The sequence below is a fragment of the Anser cygnoides genome, chromosome 7, assembly GCF_040182565.1.
Source record: "Anser cygnoides isolate HZ-2024a breed goose chromosome 7, Taihu_goose_T2T_genome, whole genome shotgun sequence".
In the NCBI taxonomy this organism is placed as follows: Eukaryota; Metazoa; Chordata; class Aves; order Anseriformes; family Anatidae; genus Anser; species Anser cygnoides.
This window is the reverse complement of record NC_089879.1, coordinates 22,272,006-22,298,199: the sequence shown is the minus strand read 5'-3', so window position 1 is coordinate 22,298,199 and position 26,194 is coordinate 22,272,006. Positions and strand designations below refer to the sequence as shown.

Sequence of the window (26,194 nt, the reverse complement as noted above, 5' to 3'; positions counted from 1 at the left end):
ACAACAGGATTATTGCTTTTCAAGATCTGCATCATCTCAAACCTCAGTTTCTGCTTTTATTTTTAATATGAGAAAGCCTACCCAGTGTTATTTCATGTTCTAGTTGCTTCGCGAAATAGCTGTTTTCAGTCAGAACTGAGAGGTTATAAAAATATTCAGCAAAAGGATAGCAAAACATCTTGTTTTTATTAGTTTTTCAATCTTAAATTCCTATGTATTCAGATTGCATTTAATTATCATCTCCGCCTAGATGTGCTATGAATAGCAGCTGCTGGGATACATTGTAATTTCCATTATTTTAGAAGAATACACTGCAAACATAAATCTTTTAGATACAGAGACATCAGATCAGTTTCCCATGAACAAAATCCTCCATTTTTGGCAAGACTCATCTGCAAGTGCTACACAGAAGTTTGAGACCAGGACCAATGTATTAAACAGAAAGAAAAATAAGAAAACTTTGCTGAAGGACATCAAAATCTCCCCACTTCCCTGACCTTATTCCCATTCATTCCACTCTCTCTGATTTTGCCATCTCAATCTTCTGGTCTGCAGAGAGACTTGGCCAAACGGAGCCATGGGAGATGTTCCCACTGCGAAGAGGAGGGAGATGAAGTCTCACCTGTGTTTCCCCTGTGTGTTCAACCAGGGCAAAGCACTCAAGGAGCACGTATGTATTTTGAAATCTTGCCTCTGTGACTCAGGACCGCTGTTGGGTTTCCCCATTTCACCCACTGCTGCGTGGGACAGCTACGACCAAGCTACCACTCGAATCGCACCCAGAACCCGCGTGGGGCAGGTCACCCACCAGGACGGTGCAAGCACCGCTCCATCTCGACTGATCCGTAACAGCACGCTGTCTAACTCAACTATGAGAGACACTGGATTTCTACAGACCAGAAGCCCCCTTCTTTCCCCATTGTCCTGTTTTTATTCTCTCATTTTCCACTTCAGATTACTTTAAAAAATAATAATAATCTTACAAGTAGAGATGACCTGACTTTCCAGTTTAAGCAAGAAGCAGGAAGCCTCTCTCTCCTTCCCCAGACTGTTTATTTTGAGCTTTCTTTGTAGAAGCTAGAGCATTAGGAAAGGGCATAGGGCTCTAACAGTTCTTCTTGTTTTTTGTAGATCAGCTTTCAAAGTAAACAAGCAATCCAAAACAAATCAAGCCTAAATCAAGCCTAACAAAAGAGAACATTTTGCCTCTAATGTTCCTTTAATAATAGTTTGGATTGCTAACACTGGAGTCTTTCTATCTGCATACATAGTCTAAATTATATAGCCATAGATTTTAATGGGCAGAAACAAAGGTCAAAATCCAGGCACTTTCATGTATACTATTATGATGAAAAGTCCTTTTATTTTACATTGCAGTTGTGGGAGTTTCAGTAAAAGGGAATCATGGAACAGTGGGGGAGACAAAGACATTTGTGCCTCCCTTTTCAGCTGCTATTAATAAAATGAATGAGACTTTATCTAACCAATTTATTTGGTAAATAAAACCCTCCTTCAGGACAAAAGCAGTCTTTGCATAACTGCTGAGAAATAGAAAAATAAATAGCTCATCAACAACTATGATCTTCTGTGAGGAGAATATACATTCAATTATGTTTCCTCTACACTGAGAACCCTTTTTTAAGAGGTTACACCTATGCATTTTCTTCCCTGAAATGGGGAAAATGGATGTTTAACTGCCCGCAGACAAACCAGGCTGCTTGAATGCATTTACAGAACAATATATCTATTTGATAAACTCCAAATACTCCTCCCTAGCAGTGAAGACTGCAGCTTCTGCTGAATTTGCTCCAGCCTTGTTCAATAATACACTGCAAAGAGACTGAGAACAAGAGTCATAAATGCGAATACGAGCGGATCCCAAAGAAAGCTGGACTTTGATTTTTAAAATGAAAATATTTTCAGGTCATCTTGACACTAAAATTATTAAAGCATTGCTTAAGAACCTGCCAGGCAGTTCTCTCCGCTGAATGTAAAGGGGAAGCTCACACCAACAGCATGACTTGAATGAGGACAGAGATCTGAGACTCAGCTGTTCAGGTGTTTGACAGCATTCACACAAAGACTTTAATTACTGTACAGTTCCCCCTTTTCCACTGACCAGAATTCTGCAATACCTTGAGAAACCTGAAGTGGTTTTACTATTAATATTATCACATAGATAGCTACAAAGGAAGCATTTGATAGGTCTGAAGGCATTAGCTCCCAGCTTTGATTGCATTTTCTCCTCCCCTGGTACCAAATACTGGCTTAAACGAAGCACAGGTTAGGTTTTGATGACTGAAAAGGAATTATTTAATCAAATAATACCCTTAGAATTTAAGTGCAACATTGTACAATTACTTAACATAAATTATATAGGGTTTAGGGTTTTGTTTGTTTGTTTGCTCTTTATAAAGAGGCCAGTACATAACCTGTAGCTCACCTGTGTTGATTTATTTGCTCACCTCATGAAGCGCCTTAGTTGAGCAATGCAGCAGGCTGCAGGACGGTGGTCACAGACAGCACTGTGTTACTCCTGCCTAACCTGTATTTCTGTTTTGCAAGCTCGTATGCTAATACCTGTGAGATTTATTCAGACTTTCTTTCCTAAATCCTGGCTCAGGTGACAATGAGTGTTCCCACTGCCCTAATAAAACATTATAATCTTTCCTTCTATAAACCCTGGTTTGCTTTGATTCAGCAAGTCTATTAGTTTCATATGAGTTCCTAAAAAAAAAATAATACATACATATATATATATATACACACACACACAAATATACATACACACATACCAATTTGCTGTTTTGCTGGAGTTCTTTTCTGGAGAAAGGGTAAATGAGAGTATCTCCAGTGACCCACTGGAGCAATATTCCAGTACTATGTTTATAGACCCCTATTGTTCTTACTGTGCAGTCATTTAAGTGCAAAGAGTTAGTTCTGTAGCTTTAAACATAATTACTTTATACTCAACAAATATCAAACTACATCTAATCACGAACACAATCACTGCCTATAAAACACTGCCACTGTGACAATCATAATTTCATATCCTAGTTGATCTCATGAACATTTCATGATATAAGTGCAAAAAATATTTACTTCTCCCTGTCTGAGTAAATAGCTACATTTAGGTGAGTTAATTATTAAGACACTGTAGAATTAAAGTGACGAGATGATAAAGCTGCAACACTTGCATTTATATTGTACTACATATGAAAACAACAAAGCACAAACACCCCATTTCTCTCAGAGACAGGCAATACAGAAGGCTCTCAAACACCACACAGTAAACAAACACAGCAGCTCAACATTCATATATCCTATCCCAGAAGACTGCTAGAAACAAGTTTTAAGTTGATAAATCGATTTGAAAAAATAGAGGAACAAGCATCCATAATGGTGCTCATGTAGGCTGGGCCTCGAGAGTGCAAAACCAAGCCATCTCAATGCAACAGCCACACAAAGTGCACACTTCGCCTACTTATGGCAAAAGACTTGGTAAGAAATCCTCCTTGTGGATTTTTTAACCAGTAAATAACCACAGTTTTTACTTCAGGGGGTGGAGGGGAAGGAAAAAAAACTGATCAAATTTTATCCTGAATTGTAGTAACTCCAAACGGAAGCAGTTGGAACAATGCTCAATTTCTGAAAGCAATAGTTTGAGAAATCCTGGAAAATTAACAAACAGGTTTCTGTTCCACCTCCACACTGACAGACACTTTTATAATTCACAGGAACCTATGAAGACACGTGAAGCCCCCTGTGAAGTGCTGAACCAGATTTAGCTGGAGTTGCAGACTGCTGCAGCAAACATGCAGGCACTTCTCTATTTGATGTATACCTTATGGAGACTTCTCGAGTGCTCCACGTTTTCACACCGCATCCACGAAAAGCATGCAAAGTCACATGGCAACCTTCTCATTGTTCTTAAGCTGCCAGTTCCTAAATACTCTTCTGGGGTATTAACACCACTGAAGAGATGACAGCTAAATGCTCCGAGTACTCCCAAGCAGATCAGGACACAGCTGATACTAGCACGCACATCGAGCTGTCTTTTGGGACCACACGCCCCAGACAGGGGCACGACAGTATTGTGATGGCAAGTGATACAAGTACTGTACTGGAGAGTGCCAAAAACAGCAAAATCGTTCTGTTGAGCAGGGCTCAACGTAACATTACCAAGTTTTTTGCAAGTACTCAGGCAGGCCACAAAACAGTCTCAAAAGCATCAAATGACTGCTAGAAAAAAACCTCACCATCAAAAGAGGTGGGATAAGCTCCATGGAAATCCTCAAGTGAAATACCCACCAAAAGGTGAGAATGTAATGAAAGCAAAGCAACCAGAAGCATTTTAGGATCTCACTCTTCACTCCTATGTCCTACAGACTCTTCTCCAGGACTCTGAGTTAGAGGGGATGCAGCACCAGATGTGAACACACATAATGAATGACAGCAAATTTGAGGAACACAGCTGGCAACCTCCCTTGCTCCTTGGTCCCATATGTAAATTCCTATTGTTGGGAGCTCTACGAATAATTTTTTAGCATATCTACATTACCCAAGGGATGGTCTTCAAGTCTTACAGACATGCTGGCACCATGAAAGGCCAGTTTCCAACTGGAAGCTACTGAGATGTCTTACAGAGCTAGAATGACACATGGTATTTCTGCCTCCAACAAGTCCTAACGAAGCTTGCTCTGCAATAGGGTAACCTCAAGAGCGAAGGCATCAGTCCTAGAGAACCTCTTAAGCTCAGTAAGCCTTACAAAAAGGTCCTGCCCTGATATCTAGTGGTCTCAGCGCTGGACATGGGGATGTAGAGAGGAATGAGTAATGACGGAAAGAAAATTTCCCAGAGGAGACAGCCACAAAACCACTTACTTCCATGGAAAAACAAAGACATGAATGGGAAACCCATGAAGGCTGCAGGACTCCAGTAAGAAACAGTACCTCAGACTGCAGGAAAAACATGCCCAACTCCAGCATGATGAAAAAAAGAAAAAAAAAAAGCAGAAGACATTAAACAGATGAGTGAAGAAGAAACTAATGCCACAGTACATTTTTACAAAACCAGTGGGAAGTACGGTGAAAGGTAGCTTCTTCAGAGGCTACTGATTTGTTGGCATGCTGTGCAGAAAATCCCACTTTGCCACAAATGTCTAATTGACTCCTTCCTACGCAGAGCCCCTTATGGACACTGAATAAATGCTCTCCAGTCTCAAGAGCCACGTAACATCTGTGCTTTGAGATGCTATTTTTTGATGTTTGCTCGGGAAGGCAGATCCAACCCTCTCAAAAAGAGGGTTAGAGACTCAGGTAGAGCACAAAACACTCACACTGAAAGGCAGCGTAAGTTTTTAAAGTAGAACTGCCTCGATTGTGTTAGGAAAAACCCCGATTAGAGTGGATGCACCCATTATCACCTTCCCAAGCATCTTCAGGAGATGCTGAAAGGTGGCAACATAGATTGGAATACCCAGCTACGTTACCAGGAGTACATCTGGAAAAAGCACTGAAAACTGTCTGGGTCCTCCAACAAAAAAGCTGCAACTTTGTGGTTCCACAAATGATATGAAGGGCCACAAACCCTGAGAAAGTCTAGTGAGGACACTGTTCGGGCGCACACAGCAGCCAGGCAGGTCCCCACCTGCGTGGACTCAGCTCGGCCTCTCTGTGCATCACTGCGGTGCGCAGCACCGGTGCGAGATGCCCCAGCAGACACAGAGCTCTGCCCATGCAGATCTCTGCCAAAAAAAAAATTGGGAGCAAAGGCATTTAATCCACTTAAATCCAGCATGGGCCTCTGTTCTCCATCTCTCTCTGGTTTAGAAGGAACAGCCCTACCAAATGTTTTCTGAGAAGAGAAGGAACTGACTCAGAAGACCCTAGGGCTAGAAGAGCAATTATGTCCTATTAAATCAGATTCTTATTGAGACTAGTCCAAAAGAGACAACAGAGGGGTCAGAGAGAGGTGACACAAAGACAGACTGAATGCAGTATTTGTGCACGATCGCATTTAGTAGCCAAGAGTCTGCAGTGATCACTCTCCCATTAAAAACAAACAAAAAAAAAAAAAACGTAACTGCATAATTGTCAAAAGCAAATAGGAGAGAAGGGTGACGTACTCCATCCAGCACTCTTTCAGAAATGAGACCAAGGATAAACACGCTGACCAACAGATTAGTGGTAAGCCTTATGGTACCACAAAACTTGGGCAAAAGCCGTGATAACCCGCAGGCAGCAGCAAGTTGATGTCTTGAGGAAGACAGATAGTATCTACATGCCTTCTCTGGTTTTTGATTCAGCAACAAAAATCCCAACAGACTGAGGAGTTGCCTTGAGATCCCAAGAATCTCATCTGAGACCAGACAGCTCTGCTGCCTCTGATGGCAGATCTAGGGCCTCTTGCATTTCTCTCTGTAGTTCAAATGGCTGCAGAGACTGTATTTATCTTCCTCTGTGTTCCCTGAGCTTGACTTGCTTGCAAATCCTGCACTTTCTAGGAACGCGTTCCTTCTCACGATGTCTCCAGCTCCCCAAACCCCACATCCCCATGGGAAAGCACAATTAGATGTTTCATTGCTTTGGAGAAGCTATGAAGAACAAAGCGCGAAACCAAGTCTCCCGAAGGAGAATCTCCTTGACTGAAGATTAAAGTAAAATGAAATTTAGTGGGTTTTCCTCTCAAATGTCGCTCTAAAAGATGGGCTGGGGAAAGCATAGGCTGCTTCCCATCATGGTCTCTCAGGAAACTGCTTCTTCCCTTCTCACCCCCACAGCATCAGGAGCCCAATGGGTGTTGGTAGGGTTGCAACCTCAGTACCAACTTGCAGGACAAGCAGTCAGGGAGGATGTTACAGCCCCCACTGCCGATACAAAACGATAAGCCACAAAATAGTTCATTCAAGTATTTTAAATCCCCTCCACACAACTCACTCTGTTACTTCTTCCACTATTTTATAGGAATAGCAACAAGCATGAAAGAAGGGCTCTGTAAACCTATTAATATAGTTTCTAAAAATATCAGAACAAAAAATTAGAACTGTTTATAGTGGCATGACTGTTATCCACATGAGAGCCTAAAACTTCTACATTGTCACCTGATTCATCTACAGCTCTGCCAATATATTTTCCTTTCATAATGCAGCCATCAAACATGACATCCTGCAGTTGACAGGTTCAGACAGAGAGGGAGCACAAGAGGAAACATTTGGTTTCAGATGTGGGATATCACATTTATCCTCATTAGTGTGAGGTAACACCCACACATAACTCAAGGCTGTCAACACAGTACAGATCTGGATGCATCTCTCAGAAAGAGACCTTTCCAGGTTTTCACATTTTTAAGTGCTTTCAGAAAGTTTTAGAAATGTAATGCCCAAAAAAGGCTTTAAGACAACCAATCCAAACCTGCAAAACGAGAGCCTTTTCCCCTTAAAGAAAACTGGAGGCAATGGCCTAATTCTAGAGACAGAATATGACTGACCAACAGAGATAAAATTGAGGTTTCTTTCAGAGCAAAAAAATAATAGTAAGACAAAAGTCTGTTCAACGTCTGCTCATATTAGTATGCATGAGCAGCATACTTACTAACAAGAAAGGCAGTATTTTTGGTTAGCTTGTTTTATTCTCAAAATTGCTTTACTTGCAGTCAGAGTGCCAGCAGACTAGTTCAGATGCATAAGCCACAGCATCACTCATCCCTCTCTTCAAAACCAGCTCCAAACATCCTGAAGGCATGCTTCTGCTGTAGGTGGTCAGAGCACGCATGCTAATTTTTTTCCATCAGTTTCCGTCCACAATAAATACTTATATCACAATTAATTTTCACCTTCAAAGCACAGTTATAAGAGAAGTTTTTGGTTGTTGCATGAGAAGCAGTGATCCTTGGGCTTTCATGCTCAGGACGCCATGTGGCACTGTGCAGCAGGGTTGTCCTAGAGAGTGACCCAGGAGGGCTCTCCAACAAGCACAGCTCTTGCTTGGTAGCTCCTAACAGCTGTACTTCATGAAAGCCCATGAAAAAGTCCACCAGAAAACCAGGTAATCTTCCACTTAAATCCTGCCTGTATTTCAATGACTTTTTTAACAACAACAACAAACAAAAGCCTTTACAAAAAACTTTTCTGAATCAAGAAACATAGAGCCAGCCCAAAAGGCCAGACACATGGCCAGAAGAGGGAAGTCTACTAGACCTACTTTTACAGACGTGATTGAGAATATTACTAGTCTCATCCTCTCAACATGGTAACTAACTGCACATCTAGCTTAGCCATGCCCAACTAAAGAGCTATTCTATACAAACACCCTGTAAAGCCAGCTCCTGATCAGTGCACATTTAGGCTTGAGGGTGTTTAGATTAAGAGCTCCTCAATCTGGTGGATGTTTCCCTCCTGTTGGGCCTGAAGAACAAAAGGTGATCCAGCTGAAGCACGGTACACACGAGAGCCATGCTCCTACCTCTCACACTGGACAACAGCATGCTGGAGATGGAGAGAACATCTTCCCTTTCAACCTTATGCTACTTTCCCTCTGATAGTATTCCACCTCAGTAACCTCTGTCAAACTTCACTGTATTGGCCCACTCGTCATTTGTAGGGTCTGATCAGTTCACACCAGTGCTGCTCTGGCTCCTGATCATAAAAAGAAACACCAGGAGGGCAGGACACCAGATGCAAGGTAAAAATAATAGGACAAAGAACACAAGGAGTCAAACCTGTTAGCACAGGTACTGCTGGGCAAATGCATGAATGAAAGTGACTGTGCGTGCAAACCTGGTATTGGGCAGCAGCGAATTACCTTTCTGATAGAACCAAAGAGAACATTGGAAAGCAGAGTCAAGACTTCTCCTGACACTTCGCTGAGGTACAGTGCTACAGCCATTTCCACCCGAAAAATATAGCAAGTCTGGACTTATTTTCAGAAATCGTAATCAAGCCACAGTAAAGAAAGAAGAGTTTGGGTTTTAACACTCATCATTATTCAGCCTTTTAAGATTCCCTGAGCTCAGCAAGTGTCACGGAGGTCAGTTTTCTAACATCCAGGTTAAAGAACCAAAACACTCAAGGATCATAATCATAAAGGTCTCACCAAGACTAGAAGAATCTTCAGGTCTAATAAGCCTTATAAGGATAAGCAGAAACTTAAAATGGAGACTATGGCTGCTTTACAGTGATAAAAGAGAATGCAGAAAGTAACAGTGAAAGTGATGGATGTTTTCAAATCCGTCTTACTTAAATTATGATTTACAATTAGTCTAAGAAAACATCACCAACGTATCTCAGACTTCTGGTAAGAGGCTCTATCTAAATGTTAAATCATAAATTAGAATCTTCCCTGATAGTACTGGTTATCAAATTATCTTCATGAGTAATTTTTATTCATATTCATCACACTTATAAGCCCAAGCAAGGAAGGAAAGAGGAATACATGGAAGAAACATTCGCAGTGTTTATGCAATTTTTGAGAAAATAAAATGTCTCACTAATATTCATAAAGACAGTTTTTTCCTGCAGAACTCTATAAAGAATAAAGTTGTAGTTGGTTGTAGTTTTTTGTTTGTTTAATAATTGAAGAGATAGAGTGATAAGCCAAAATGAGCAAATGAGCCTGCTGTCATAACCATAATCCAGCCCATTTGACAACATCATCTCCCATTTCCATTACTTCATCATCACTCATTGCATTACGTCTAACCAAAGACTATAAACTCTTCATAATTTTGTTTGTAAAGCATTATGCATATTTACATAGCTATCTAAATAATCTTAAATTAAATTACAAGACTGAACAAATACTGGGGGAGAGCCAAGTCATGCCCTCATACACAGAGAGCTGCCTGAAGAGCAAGGGTAAGCTAAAGAGCCCAAATGACACAATGTTGTCTTCCACATACAGTTGTTTTAGAAGACAAGAATCCAGGGACAGAGTTTGAAGCAACAGTTAGAAACATTTCTTAAATTCAGGGAAGTCACAGTAATAGCACACCATCAGATACATCAAATAAAGGTCATCTGAGTACCCAACTATGTTCAACACTCCAAGCCATGGTGGGAAGAGGTCTGCTCACAAAGCCCCAAAAATCCTCCGCAAAGGATGCAAGGACACTCAACTGAAGATGAGTATGCGCTCATTGCGAAGGCGCTCTGTTGTTATAGGGCTTATCCAAGGGACAACGCTGAACATAACATCCAAAAGCAGTCACGCAGCAGAAACACTACAAGCATGCCTCTGACATGATGGCATTTTGGCAAACAAACGCAGAACTGTCTGATAAGAAACTCTGCACTACAAAAACACTTTACTATAGAAAAAAATAATATTCAGGTATTGTTTTAAAACAGTATGTTCTCATTGGTAGGACAGATCCTGCACCTCATCAAAATAGTTTCTGTTTTTAAATGGAGTAGGACTGAAAAACCTACATCTTTCCACATAATGCTATTGTGGGAACATATTGTTTGCTTTGGAATCTCCCACTAACTACTTCCTAATGCAAAATACCATTTGAGTGTGCAGAATATATAAATATTAAAAGCTAATGAAATTAAAGCTGTGCCCTGAGAAACGATTTAACCTTAAAAGGGCAGAACCTTAAAGCTGTTTTCTGAAACTAGTAAAGAGCATTTGCAACTATAGAACATTAAGACTTTGGCAAGAAACCATGTTTAAAGAATGGCTTACTGCCTTGAAAATATTTCTGTTTAAAAGAACAATTTAAGAAATTTATTTGTGCATGTACAAATATATATAAACACGCAAGTTATACATAATCTGGAGTTTTCTCATATTCACTCAAAAGACACAACCAAGCAGGAAACCTCTGTTCCCCTTGTGTATTATCTGGTCAAAATGCTTGCAAGTGTGTCAGACGGCTCTGGTAAGCAGCACAAAGAGATTTTGTAAGCATCTATTCATGTGTGTTGTACCAAATCAAACCAACAACTTATTTGTTGTGTTATTTGAATTAAAACAGCAATGTTTGCTTCACAACACTATCAGATGCTAGAACAGGGATGCAACAGTAGATGGGCATGAGGCTCGATCAAGCTTAGTAACTCCTATAGATGAGCATAAACTTCCTATGAAAATATACATAAAATATGCCCAATTCAGCATACAAATTTAGAGAACTTGGAAAGAATAAGACAGAATGCTAATAGCTGACGTTTTGGAAAAGCAGAGTGCTGTCAACACCCATCCAGCTAAAAGATTTTCAGAAACCCGATGGCTCCCAAGAACAACAGAACACCACTGCTGCTCTCATGTTCCACCAGGAAGACAGGACCCTGCCACGACACGTACTGTGACAAATCAGACATGCTAAACTGCAGACGATACACTTATTTTGTGCACAAGGCAGAAAAATACTACTTTCTATTATGAAACACATTGCTTCTGCAGAGATCCCACATGTTTTGACACTATTTAAAAGCTCGTTCTCACAATACCCTATAAGGTAGCAAGCTATTACCACATTCTACTTGTTTTACCATGATTTCCCATTTTCATAACACCAGTATTTCTGTTACGCCCGTAATTTATACAGCAAAGAACTGATACTGCCTCAAAGCCAAAGAACTATGTTTAGTGGAGGCTTATTCCAACAGATCTCAGTGCTGGGTTAAGAGCTTTAACCCTCTTTCTTTATATAGGGAAGAACACAATTCTGGTATGGAATTTTCCAGGCAAAAGTAGTCCACACAATTCTTCAACAGCCATATTTAGACAACGTTTTTAACCTCTTTCTTCAAAATGATTTTTCCCATGAAATACAGCTTTCATCTGCATATGTTGCATAAAAGGAAAAGAACTGTTAGCATTTTAAACCATACCTTCCATGACATACACCAGGGAACCCACATCTCCCTCCTTGATGATGCAGCTGTCTTTGCCATACTCCACGGGATACATACAATCCACAATCTCCTGGATCTGCGACAGTTCCAAATTCTTCATGAAGTCATTGTCAAGGATTGCCTCCTTTATTAGCTCCTTGGACCTGCAGGGGAAAAAAAAGAAAAGGCAAGATTTATCCATTTGTCCACCCACTAAGCTCAATAATAGCACATGAAGTTTAGCACAACCACATCCTGTCCCAATGACCATTTCATTGGAAAAAAAATCCAATTTTTTTCCTTCAAAATCTGATGAAATCCATTTGCAGAGAAGTTAAAAAGAAAAAAAAAAGTTATCTTGTAACTAGTTTTGTAAATAATTTTAGATAGTTTTGAAATGAAAATAGATCTCATGCAATTGCAAGATCCCCTTTTAGCTTTGAGGTTAGCTACATCTATAACACAAAGAATAACAGAGCTACTTGAAATATCTTCCATATACAAAACTGAAAGGCTATACAAACAAGAAGTTCAAGGATTTAGGACGTAGTTTATTATATTTCTATTAAATGACACAAACTGGAGAATACAAGAGTGTGATACTGCAGTGATCCTCTGAGTATTAATCAAATACCAAAGACGATCACATTTAACAGAGGAGGCACCACTGTTACGGGAATAACATCACCAATTCATTTCTTGGAAGACTAACTGGGAAATTTAAAAGTTATATTAGCATGCCCAAAATTATACGTGCAGTTCTGACTTGGCATGCAATGGGGTTAAGAGTCCGAAGTTCTAAACTGTGACGAACTTATAAGGATACAGGTTCTTCTGAAAACACAAATTTCGTCACCTAAATCTCTGTGGGAGACTGTCCATATGGGTACATAGTAGAACCCACATTCTCTTCAGTCACAGAAGGGTTTGGGCTGGAAGGGACCTTAACAATCACCAAATCCCAGCCCTGCCACGGGCAGGGACACCTCCCGCCAGCCCAGGCTGCTGAAGGGCCACCGTGAGCGTAATGCTATGACGGGAAATGAGCAACAAAACCACTAAAGTGTTTTTCCTGATTTTCCTGAGATTCAGTCTCAACAACTACACTGTTTGCCACGCCATCAGTCACACCCAGGTGGAGCCTCCAAGCCTCCCTTCAGGCTGTAACTACTGCATTATGGCATTTCGTAAAGGCCCCTACAGCAGCTTGTGCAAATGAACAAGTGGGGATGCTAAACCTAGATCCAGACAAAACTAGAGCCCCTCAAAGCACCTACGGGTGGACACCGGCTCCTCAGTGCTTCATTTCTGAACTGTTTGCTAACGTGGACGTAGCCCAGCTGCCTGCAGAGCTTAGGCATTACGATGAGTTTTGTGGTTTTGAACTATGAGTATGATACAAGTCTTTCAAGGACAGCATCCATTAGTGGATCACGGCTTCCTGGAGAAGAACCGGACTGGGCTTTCAGAAGCCCAAACCAGTCAGTAGGCCTTGCAGACATTCTGCCCCTGTCATGGTGCTTTTCAAGTACGCCTCAAGGCTATATAGAGCACAGGTTTAATCCTTCAGCATTTAAGACGCTTTCTATGCGTTTGATAGCTTTGGAGTTATTTCAACAAAAGGTATGACTAGGCATCAAAGGCCACCAGCACTGACCCCCTGCCACACGGGATGTGAAGCAGGCTGGCCTTCACGTACTGTCTGCAGGAAGGCATGGGCTCGGACTGCTGCAGAAACCTGACTCTCTCCAGAAATTTAGTTTAACCTCACATACTGTCACTCTAATTCCTTGTGCAGGCCAATCGAAACCACAAAAAGAACAGCTACGTCTGTGCTGTTTTTGCTTTCAGCAACAAAGAAGCCGGCAATCCGTAAGGCTGACTAGATGACAGATACCCGCTTTCCTCGCTCGCTCCTTCTGTGCTACGGCACGGCTACGCTTTCTGTGCTGTGCCTTGACTAAGTACTGCTCTTCTGGTCTTAGCCACCCCCACAGGGCCCCGAAACCCTCATAACAAAGACACTAATTATTAGCATTACTCAAACAGCATGCTGAAGAAGAAAGCATAATAAAAGCTTTCACATTAGTTTTATCAACCAGCATTACAATTTCAGCCATTTCTTTCATTCCAAGGCTCAAAATGAGGCTTTCTGCCTGATAAAATAAAGCCAGCCTTTCAAGCGGAGTGTTTGTAAGAATGCCCATGAGAGACCGTAAGGAACTGAGGCATGGTGAGCGTCAGACCGGCCCTGTAGTTTGGGGGCCCGCAGCAAGAAAGCGATGCATTTCTTACAGGAATCGAGCACTCCGAAGGATTTGAAAGGATCTGGGAAACTTGGTCTAAGTGATAGCAAAGGAGCACCGCAGAGGCTAAGAAAATCAACTGCAAGTCCATTCTGGGGAGAAGCAGTGGAACATACACGAGATGAACCAGCTTGGGGATTTTGTGAGCCCAACAATATTCTGATTAAACCCTAGGGGTACATCTGAACCAACAGCTACATGGCTTCAAAAGCCTCTACCCTTCAACAGAGCAATATTGGAGAAATTAAAGTTCAGAGGCCCACCAAGTCATTCAAACGCTCTTAACAACAAAAATACACAGGCATTAGAAGGAAAAGCACACCGGCCACATTAGCAGCAGTTTCATCCCTGCCACATCACGGCATCTTAGAATTCAGTATCTCCATAGAGCAGCCTGCATACATACTCAGTCACACGTGAGTACAACCGAAACACGTATTATTATTTAAGGATGATTAGTTAAAATGAGACTTCCGATACAGACAACCTAGTATGGGAGAAAAACACCTCCTGACGTCCACAAGCAGTGCTTGAAGGAGCAGGCACCTCATGAACCAAACTCCAAGTTTTCCAGCGCATTCACATCAAACCAAACTACGCTTCGTAGTTTGTAAGCCGCAAACCTTTTCATCTGCAAATATTCCATCCGTCCCCAAAAAAAAGCAAAGCTTAGCTTGACGTATTTGAAAATTAGTTGATACTAAAAATACATTGTCATAGCTACAATAAGATTTACTCTATTGTTCCCTGCAAGAGAATATTCGTCAGTCTAATAATTTAAAACATTATTCATGCAATGCAGATTACCATTCCGCATACTCACACATGCCAGGCCTTCAGCAACTTACACATTATTTTATTACACAGTTTTCTTTCAATGTAATTCACAGATGAAATTTCAGGTAAATAGATTTTTTTTTTGTTTTTATATGAAATGAAACTAAAAGCATATAAATTAGCTTACAGTTCACAACTGATCCGTAACTAATAATTTTCTGAACCGCATCATTCCTTGATCATAACTGTTAGTATTTGAAGACTGCATCTATCACAGACGTGTTAATACCCAAGACTACCTATTGGTACACAAAAAGATACTAAAAATGGTCAAAAATACACTGCTTCAAGTAAGTGGTTTAAATAAGATGCAGCAGTTTCATTACCCTTCCTTTTGAAGAGCATTTAGTCTGCATTTTCTGATTAAAATTTATAATATAAAGAAGCTGCAAACAAAAAAGTCCACAATATTTATAATGGAATAGACATTTTCCAAGTGACCCTGCTTTAGGAATGGGACATTTTCATGAATATTTACTTGGTGCTGAATTGAATGGCTCCTAATGTAGAGGGTCATTCAGAGCAGACAGTAGTAGCTGTCATCTTTTACGCTCCAGAGGTAGGCATCTGGCACTATGCGATTACTATTTTTATGAAAAAATAATGACCAAAAGCATCAGGGACTAGATGAACAGTTAAAATAAAATAAAATAAAATAAAATAAAATAAAAGGGCGCAATCCTCTGGGGCACATCCTTTCCCAAATGAGTTTAAGCCCACCACAGTAACTAATAAGGCAACAGTAGGAACAAGCTAATTGCATCCTAATTGCAGAAGTCATGCAAAAAGCACCTTAAGAAGTTTGCTAAAAACATACATACTATGCACCAAGTGGCCTGCCTGGTTGCGAACACCCCTCAGAAGAAAAGCACATAAAGATGCACAATTCGCATGCTGCCAGCCCCATATACATATGGGGACATATGGGGACTACCCCAGCGACCTCAGTGACACCACCAGCTCCCCCAGCAAGGCAGACTAGCAGCTTGGGAGCAGCAAAATGCCTGCAAAACATGCATCCATGGTTTCTGTCCCAGCGGATGGGCTGGGACTTTATTGCAGTGGCCGTCAGATGCAGAATCCAGCCCAGCGTTTTGCTCAAAACCCTGCTGCTCACCTGTCAGCTACACAAGCTAACATGAAGGCAGAAGATAAAAACTTTGCTTTGTAGCAGATGCAACAAAACAATCTGAAATGTTACACAGCCCTAGGTAAGAAGCAAAGTTAATGCTACAGTAGTTTGCAGCATACACAGCAATATACCAAACCCTGTATTACAGCCCCTTGTTACTCTGTCAGTAATTTACATTTTACGAAGAGCAAAATTAATAGTCATCTCAGTCTCTTAACACACAGCAAAAATACACATTCTCTAGGCTAGATTTGTACTTTCAAGCACGTAAAATAAATATTAGAACAAAAAGTTAAACTTTGTCCCAAAAGGTCTTATTTCAACATTGGAAAAAACCGCTCGCTGAGTTTAGGGAAAGGAAGAATTTAAGGGCAGATGGGAAGGCTACTGCAATATACACCTAGGGAGGCTTACAGAAATTCAAAGCCTTCTTTGACATGTACTGCATGGGTACAGACAGCATCAGTTTGCAATAGAGTCAGGATGAACCTCAGGCTCAAATGGAGAACAGAGGAGCATCAAGAAAAACAAGAAATCAAGAGTTCAGTTAAACAACACTAACAAAGAAGATTTGGAAGCAGATTTGAATGTTACTGTGTTCATGAGTATAACAGCACAGCTATGTACCAAAACCATTTTAAACCATCAGGCTGATGCAAACAAGAAAAATGAAAAGCAGTGTAGTAGGCGAACAGGCTGGAAGATGTCTCCAAAAGAAAAAAAAAAAAAAAAAGAAACTACATTTTGTACTGACTTGCCACTCTAGAAGAAAAAAAAAATTAAGAATCTTTCCTTAGCTGTTCCTCCCTCTGAACTTTAAAGAAAACTTTTTGTTAGGAACTTTTACGCCAATACTTATGTGGGGGTAAAAAGGTAACTGTTTTTGTAGAGCCTCCCCCATCAAGAGTCTGAAAACTACTAAAAATGACCCAAAGCACCATATTTAGGAGAGAAACAACTATAGGCATTTGACCAGAGGCAGCTCACCTGCAGGGCTGAACGTTAAAGCAGTAGCAGTGCAGCTCCCTATGAGATGACGACTTGGTATTTACACTGATAGGGTAAAGCTTGCTCAGCACTACCAGGATCAATAGTATCTTTCTTGTTCTGTTCCTTCATTGCTGTAACAACATGTGCTGAATAAACAGAACAGATGTACATCATTTATGTCTAACCAACAATTAAAATATATTAAGCCTATCTGTAGGTATTTATGCCTAGTCTCTACTTTTAGGAACTTCCCTATCAATACCTTCCCACTGAGTTCAGCTCATTTCAATAGGTATGAAACATGGAAAACACTGACTGCCTCTCAACCAGAATATGACGGGCAACACAAGAGCCCAGGTGATTCCTACAACAATCGTCTGTTTAAAATCCACACCGTGAAATGTTTGAAAGTGTTTACTTCTACAAAATGTGGCTATGGAAAAAAACCACTTCTTTCCAAAAAGAGAAAACACAGCCAAGCATTAGGCCTGCTCCAGCTTTCCAGAAGCTATTCAGTGGGATAAAAATACAGTGCAAAAAGTGTTCAACAAAATTCTTAGGAATTTTTCTCTTGCTTATGCCTGGACATACCTCCATTTCATACAGGGGGATGCATTCTAACTGACACAAAGAAGCAAAGACCACAAACTTCTCACAGATTTGGGAAAGCTCTTTGCTCAAAGCCCACATTCACAGTGCATTTATTTAACCGATTCCAAGCCCTTGTGTATGTAAGAAAAGCACATACGTTCATGCACTGCTCTGGAAGAAGACCTCAATATCCTTCTCTTTAAGCACCAACAGAAGACGACCTCTGACAGAAGGATGTATGGTTAATCCCCAAGGACAGCAACTTCAGAACAGCCAAGTTAAGTCATTTGCATGAGATGTTTTAAAAATTCTCTTCAGAGATGCTCCTTTCAGCACAAAAAAGCCCACACCTTCCAAAAAACAGTAATATACAGACACAAAAGCCCTGTCGTAAAACTGCTGCTGCTTGCTATACAATCATTCAATCCACCAAGCGGCCTGTATATCCTGCACAGCCATGTACTTATCTGGAATCTTTATCGCCTTGCTTCTGGTTATGAATACAGTCGCATGGCCAGTTATACAAATGGAGGTCTAAAAATAACAGCCTAAAATCATAAAGGCTTCAGTGATAACAAAATGACTGTCAACAAAGACAGCAATTAAAATCTCTTCCTTGCACTGTTATTTATTGTAGGTATCTCCTCAGTTCCTGCCGAAGAAAGAGACAGAAAGAAGAACTCAGATTATTATTTGATCCCTCAACCACCAACCTCAACTCTGCCGGAAGGTAGTTTTGAAACAAAAGCGTTTATGTTGTAATAAAAATTATTTTTGACAAGTCGATTACAGAAAGGTGGAGGCCTCCCTCAGCAACCGCCCTGGGAAATTTTGCATTAAAGGCTGGCAGCACAGTAACAAACACTTGCAGGATAGGGCAGCATACACTTTTTGCATGACAGCAAGGCACTAGAAACATCAGCTTTCTGGAGTACATAATACTGGATAATGTCTTTAAACAATAAAGCCTGCAAACGAATAAATGGATCCTCTTTTAAGACTCGCACACACTCCATATTAGAAGAGCACTACAAAAAAGACCTTTTGGTAAAAATCTCAGTCTTGCCTGTACTGTAATGCCATTAATAACTAATAACTCTACATTAGCTGTTTGTTTTGGCTATGGATAAAGACCACTTCAAATGTTTCTTAAAGGGAAATTTAAATATAACTCCAGAGAGCTATTTTTGACTAACTGGAAATAGAGTAGGACTCAAGTCCAGGACTGAAGAACATGGAGACGTTTTACTATACTCCTGATTTTTTCATAGCACTTGCCTTTCCCACAACATACAGCCCCCAGCATGGCTTCAAGTCGCAAGAAAAAATTTCTGAGCGGGATCTTAAACATCTTCAGCTGAGATCGCTACTGCACAGTTGGATGGAAAAATATGTTCTTCAGAGGAATACACTAAAAAAAAATTTAACTGACATTTTGATTAAAGAGACTAGCAACAGGGAAAGCAACTGTGCCCTGATCTCAATCTTTTAAAAAAGGAAAATAAACCCCACATTTACAGCGTGCTTGTATTTAAATACGACTTATAGTTGCAGAATAGAGGAGCTCTGTCGAGAACGTGTCGATCAGACAGCTCCAGTTAGGATTTCTAAATATATCAGTAAAACATGCAGATCATTTACACTGTTGCTCATTATATCGTATTTTGGCATTTGATATTTAAGAAGCAAAATAATTTAAGGAAAAGAATGCTAAACTCTCCTTTCACCTACACTGAAAAGTGTTGTTTGGATAAAAATACGGTAGGCAAGTGATATAGTTTGGGTTTTTCTGGGGGGATTTAACTGCAGTACTTTAACATCTCACCCCACATATCTTAATTTACCACCCTTTTCTAGGCTAGTATTTTGCATCCTACAAAAGAACAGCTTTAGATACTGGAAACACTGGCACTCTCAGTAAGGGAAAGTCATCTCTTACCAACCACAATTTGCCTACTTCTGAAACGGCTGACACTTCTCAGGAACTCCCACACGGGCTTCGCTTTGAGAAACCATTACCAGTACCTCCAAATAGGACTGAGTGGCTACTTCGTTAGGTAAAGGAAACGGTGTGAGCTGTGGGCAGCTAACCTGGAAAAACATGGAAACACGTAGCAAGGGCATGGTGAAGAGGAACGGGATGTCTTGCAGATGGTTACACGCCTGGCCAGAAAATAGTGGTCTTTTGAGGGGCGTTATTCTCACACATCCCGCAGTTTTGGTGCTCACATCCAGCGTGACTGTGCCGGAGACTTTTCACACCAACAGAAATAGCAGAGAAAACATATGTAGCCATATGTCGCAACACCAAGGGATGAAGCAACAATCCAAACTCCTCCGGGAGGCTTCAGCTGGCAAGACTGAGCTGTGGAGATCCAGACAACACATCTTGAAGGTCGCGACAGTGTATCTTGAAAAGAACCACCTACTTACTTTAAGGGCAAGAGTTTCTCCATCCATCAAGCAATTACACAGGTACACTTCCACTCGTGGCAGCTCCAAGCAGTGAGCTCTGGCTGGAGGCAGGTATCAGGAGTCTAGCTAAATGGCAGCTAAAACAGTTCCCCAAAGTTTATTAGCATATTTGGAGGTCTGCATGGCTTCATAGTGATAGATGAACATGTAGACAGAGAACTGCATTTAGATGCCCTGGAGAAGAAAGTCACTGATAGCTGCTACGGAGATGGACTTCACCCTGGTGGAATAAGCAGGAAACCTGCCAAGTGGATGATAACCTAATTTAAATAGATGCAGAAATCCAATTAGAGATCCTCTGAGCAGAGACAGCTCATTCTCATCTCTTGGATTAGAGGCTACAAACATGTTGCAAGCTTTTCTAAATGTGCTGTTGTCCAGGCAAAATGAATGTGCTCTGCAAAAACACTTTGCTCCTCCTCAGCAGAAGAACAACAGGGAAAGCTATCACGACAGTGTAAACGTATAGCTGCTTCCAATGTAAGTTTAGTACGGGGCTTCACAGGGAATGTGATTTATGAAAAAAAGTGATGGAGATTTAATGCCAGTTACTGATTCACCTAACACTTCTGATGGATGCTACTGCCACTAGGAAAGTTCCTTCAGCCTGTCTGCTTTTCTGCTGCCTGGCGAAGTCCCCAGTTTAAATGCTATAGGTGCTCAAGAGCAGAACACAGACAAGCATTTGGAGTCTCAGTCCTTAAATAAATAACGTTTGGGATTTTAGGGAGAAGCACTTCTTTCTTTAAGGGTCAGCAAAAGGACTGACGTTAGCAGCCATGCTTTGGGACGTAAATATTTGGAAGATGTATGGGATTGTCTGCACAGCACTCTCGCCCCAGCCGAGCGCCAAGGAGCAGGCTGCGGGGACGAACAGGCGAGCGCTGCCGATGCATCTGCTTCCAGAGAGGTCACCTGGGGATACAGCAATCGTGGGAGCCGTGGGAGCACCATCATGCAGGCTCTGTCTAGCCTCCTAATAAACCCGATTACAGCTGGGCAAGCACCTTTTCGCAGACAGCATGAACTCTACGGAACCCGGTCAACAACTTTGTAACGTTTAAATGGAGAAAGAACAGCAGCAGGAAACTCAAACGGCGTCCATGGAAAACCAGCGAGGCTGGGACTCACGGCATAGATCCAGAGACATCTCCCCAATTCCCACGTATACTGTATCGAGACAAACTCAAGGGATACCTGCAACCTATTCTGCCCCATCCAGCCAAGTGTAAACGCAAGTCAGAAAAGTTAAAATAACTGCTTTGAAGAGTAACAGTGGGAAATATGACATCGGAAGGATACCGAGTTCAAGCGGAAGGCAAGGAGAAGATTAAGTGATTTTAAAGACTCTAGGAAATAGCCCTTCTTTGATCAAAATAACTGCCCTCCAGGGGCTTTGAATGTTTCCAGGAATTTCAGCCTGAAAGCACACCATCAGGAGAAACATCCTATTTCTTGCAAAGAGGAGGATATTTTTGCAAAAGCAGCATAGTAGTAACCTCACATTTTATGGCATCGCTTGCCTTCAGGGAACACTAACAGGAATGGAGCTATATGAAAATAAAAGGAGGATGCAGCACCATAAACGCGTACTGCCAAGGTAGAGCCGAGGAACAGCATGCTCACCTGGGAAATCATCCCTCTGAGCAAGTTTTGGAGATTGCCCCTGCAAGCAATTGCAACCTATTGGTGTTCCAGCCTAACAGCAAAGCAAGCCATAATCCCAGCACAAGAAACACTGAGGTATTCCCAAGAGAAAGCTCTGCTCTTTACAAGCAGGGCTATTTCAACCAGAAACAAGAGCACCGCTTGCTTCTTGAGTACAGGCTGCAGCGTGCATTAAGCAGATTGCCATTCTACCTCCTTCAGCAAGCCAAGAGAAAGCAATAATAAGACAGGAAAGCTCAAGATTCATTCTGCTGAGGTGTGAGTGATGGGAGACATACATATTTGCCATCACAGGACGGGCTCTGCAGACAGCAAACAAGGCTCTGTTCTCAAAGGCAGGGTGCATGACACGCAACTGCAGCTCATCACTGTCGCACCAGGGGATGGGGGGAATTCCCTGTCAAGCACTGCAAAAGGACTGAGTGAACACGAGATGGGATGATGGCAATACAAGCGCAACGGAAGAGACAACAGACACTGATTTGGTGGTAGGTAAATCCACGAATGCATACAGCAACAAGGATTTGAAAGTGCAATCGTGTTAGAGGAAATACCAAGGGTTTACCTGAATACCACTGAGAGGAAAATAAGAGTTTCAAAAGCTTTAAGAAGGATTGTATCTTTGATCTTCAAGCCTCTGGGATGGTCCTCTTATGCACCCCCAAGTGACAGGGCCTGAAAAACCAACCCACCCCTACAAATGATGCCCTGGCTCTCAGATTTGTTAAACCAGGTGAAATCCAAAGGAAGACATCACTTGGCCATCGGCATCCCACACTTCAGCACTGCTGCAAGAACGCTAACAGTAACTCAGTCATGTATGTTTCTCCCAAAATACTTGTAACGTCGCACACAGTAGATGGATGGGTTTGTTGTGTACCGACTTAAGAGCACCACTGCAGCACACGCTATAGCTGTGGGCAGCTATCAACGCCCCTGCTCCCCGTAACCTACAATGAAGTAGTGCCACCAGCCTGCCGCCCAGGTCCTTCAGAGATGGCCACCTGGAAGGCTGTAAACAGGGCTCCTCAGGAGGAGAAACGGCCCTGAAGGCTGGGAACAGACAGAAAGCACGTAAGCCACAACAGAGCACAGAACTAAGTTACACTTACCTGCAGCGTATGAACGGGAAAGTAAGTTTGCTCACAGACCTAACGTACTTCATGTTTATTTTCTTTTCCTTGCGTTACCATCCTGTATTTACTTTCCACTTTCCCAGCACCCTTATGTCTTATCACCTTCCCACACCACCTTCAACATCAGAAATGCCTGCTTCAAACATGACAGCTTCGGATCATCTTTCTTCTTCCTTTAAGTACCTTACTTGACATTCCTAGGGCATCACACCATGGTTTCCTTTTCTCTTTCCCTCTACCACTCAGATCCTCCGCCAGGTTTGACGAAACTGCAGCCTGCAACAGGAGACAAGCAGGCAGCTGAGCCTCAGGCCAGGAGGCAAAGGTCTGAAGGAAGACATGGCCAGCCTGGAAACAGAGCCGAACGGAGACAGGGGCCCCAAGGCTTTCACCTGGAAAAGCACGGAGGAAGCAACCGAGGTACTCGCATTAGATTTGGAGGGAAAAGGGGGAAAATGCACACAAAAATGTGGGAGAGTAAATCGGTGTGTCACTGAGATGGGAACAGCAGTCCCCCTACACCGCACGCACGGTTCTCTAGGGAACCAGCCGGTTTCCTCTGTCCCAAATGTCTGATAGGGTTAGGGATGCAGTTTTGTTCACTCTGAAAAGCACCTCTACAATTATCCCACATTCTCAGTTTGTTCCACAGTCCACAGGCTGCGTTTTGGAAATATTTACATGAAGGGATACACAGAGAGAGCTAACAAGAGATGGAGAAGATATGCATGCCAAGGAGCTGAGTTATTTTGGTGTAGGAAACAGGAACTACTGCAGAGAGCTGAAACAATTTAAAATCCAATTTAACCCTGACAGGCCTAAAGAATGTTTCTTAAATGACATTTAAGTGCATTTTAAAGACATCCAGACAGTTCTTTGCCCCAAAGTCAAAAGCAGATACAAGCTCTTGGCATATATGTTAATACACCACAAATTCAAGAGCAGAACGGGGCTAGGAAGGTGAGCCCAAGCGTATGTTAAACCAAAGAGCCATGAAAGCAACTGACACTGAGACTCTTGGAAAAAAAAAAAAAAACCTCCCCTGTAGCAAGTTTATGGAACAAAAGCACCCAAACCTTTGAAGCGAGTGAGCAAATAGCAGAACTTTCAATTGTTGGGTGTTTTTGTTGTTGTTTTTTCTAATCTAAATTCAGCCTATTAACTCCTCTCTGCCAGCAAACAGCAACAGCAGCCAGAGCTGAAAGACAACTCCGTGACAGCAGCGAGGCACAGCAGCCCGCCTCTGCGCGCCTCATTGTTTGCTTGCCTAGAGACCCGCACTTCTATGCCTGCCTTTACAGCAGGTTTGAAACTTTTTTTTTTTTGTTTAATCGACTTCAGCTTATTTGCCCTAAACCATACACTGTGCAGGTCACCCACTGGTCATGCAAGATTCACCTGTTCTAAATGAAATTGCTCTGGTCATCTAACAAAACTATTTTTTTTCTAGCTAGCTGTGGTACACAGATAGTTCTTTGGAAATGCACTTCAATTTTACCTGTGTCTCTATGAGGCAGATTCACTCCAGAAATGAAAACTCTTGGCATTTCTCCATTATGAAACACTGAGAACAGATATCCACCTCTCGCAATTGAGGTAACTGATCAGTTTTGCCTGCTTGTCTCAATTTTCACCCCCCTATTACAATAATGAAGTTACCAGTTATTTACTCATCTTTAATCCTGGCGTCCCTTAAAACAAAAGCTCTCTAAAATATTAGGTGTAATGTTCCTAAGGTGATGCTAAACTCATCATTAAAGACTTGGCTTATCGCATTTTTCCTTCTCTACAGCACATGATATTAGCAGTTGTGGCAGTAACATTTCAAATCACAACATTTCCTTCCTCCCATGCTGTAACTCATCAATATTTTTGCTAAAAATCAGAAGTAGAGACCTTAGGAACACAACAGTCAGTTTTCATCTGCCAGTTTTACATATATGTCTCCACAGTTTCTCGGCAGTGATCTGAGAGAGCTGATATATACTGTGCTTTTCCATCCAAATCCTATTTGGACAAACTGCCTTTCAGGTCAAGGAATAAAATCCAGCAATTCCTATATATGGTGAATAATAAATCTGCATGCTACTTTCTGGGCTTTTATTGCAATAGGGACACAATGCTGTTCTATTTATAAAGGTCAAGTAAACTGCATGCAGTCTGCAGAGCTCTAATATTTCTGTATTATTAGAACAGAATATTTAGACAGCCCCTTTCAGAGAGGAGAAAAATCTCAATATTTTTGTCCCTCCAATCTCAGTTGAGGTATGCACACAATTTTGTGTACATTCAGTAGAACATGACAATGAATGTTTATTTGTTCTTCATTTGAATTACAACAACTGTTATTTTTGAAACACTCTATAACATTTTAACAGGTTGTTTGGATAAGCCACAGCTATATATCCTGCTCAGTTGTCAAGCAAGGAAAAAGCTCTGTATTACCTTGTGGGCAAGAAAATAAATTGCCCAGGTGGCAAAGGGCGGGGGGGCGGGGCTAGAAGGGGGTTAAACGCTGCTTAATACGCTTAACCTGGGTGCCCAGAACAAAATAGTTGCCTTCAGCCATCCTCCTGGAAAGGAACGATGCCCACACTTTCACACAAATTGTCGAGGAGGTCACACAATGACTAGACAACACACAAAGCCAACGCTATTTTCCTCAAATCTTCCTCAGCTTTGTTAGAAGCAGCGAAGATTTTCTAATCCTTAAATCACGATTTCAAATTAAACAGTACTTACAATCATATTGATGATTGTGGTGCAGTAAAATGCAGAGGCCTACGCACACGATCACTTTAATTGCACAGCTAATAGCACCCACGGAGATGCTAGGACTGCAAACAGCCCTTCCGGACTCCAAGAAAGGCAGCAAATGAATGATCAAACAATAAAATCCTATCTATCTAAACCAATCTCTATAACAGCATTTACAGCTAAATGCTGAAACTTGCTGTGAACCCAGAAAACATATGAAATTCCTCACCTGACCCTGTTTTTTGAATTTCTGATGACATTTCGTCTTTAATGTTCTGCTACCATGGCCTCCAAGGCCCGGCGAATGCTGAGGGCTGTGCCGTGCTATTGAGCCAACCTCGAAGAACACGAGTACAACCGAACACGCAACTGAGGAAGGTATCTCCCCAAGTTTCAGTTCTACAGCTGTCATCTTTCTCCCCCAAGCAGTTCAGAGAAATCTATAGAGCGAGGAGAGGTCAA

The 26,194-nt window shown here is 41.6% G+C and overlaps 1 protein-coding gene across 3 annotated transcripts in view; it reads right to left on the bottom strand.

Annotated features, from left to right (window-relative positions):
• The window catches only part of PRKG1 (protein kinase cGMP-dependent 1), a 466,622-nt gene that overhangs the window by 397,761 nt on the left and 42,667 nt on the right, over window positions 1-26,194 (bottom strand). For all 3 annotated transcript variants that reach the window (XM_048069304.2, XM_013171986.3, XM_048069303.2), the window contains exon 2: window positions 11,838-12,004. In XM_048069304.2, the coding sequence (XP_047925261.1) occupies window positions 11,838-12,004 (167 nt within the window). The remainder of the gene's footprint in view (window positions 1-11,837; window positions 12,005-26,194) is intronic.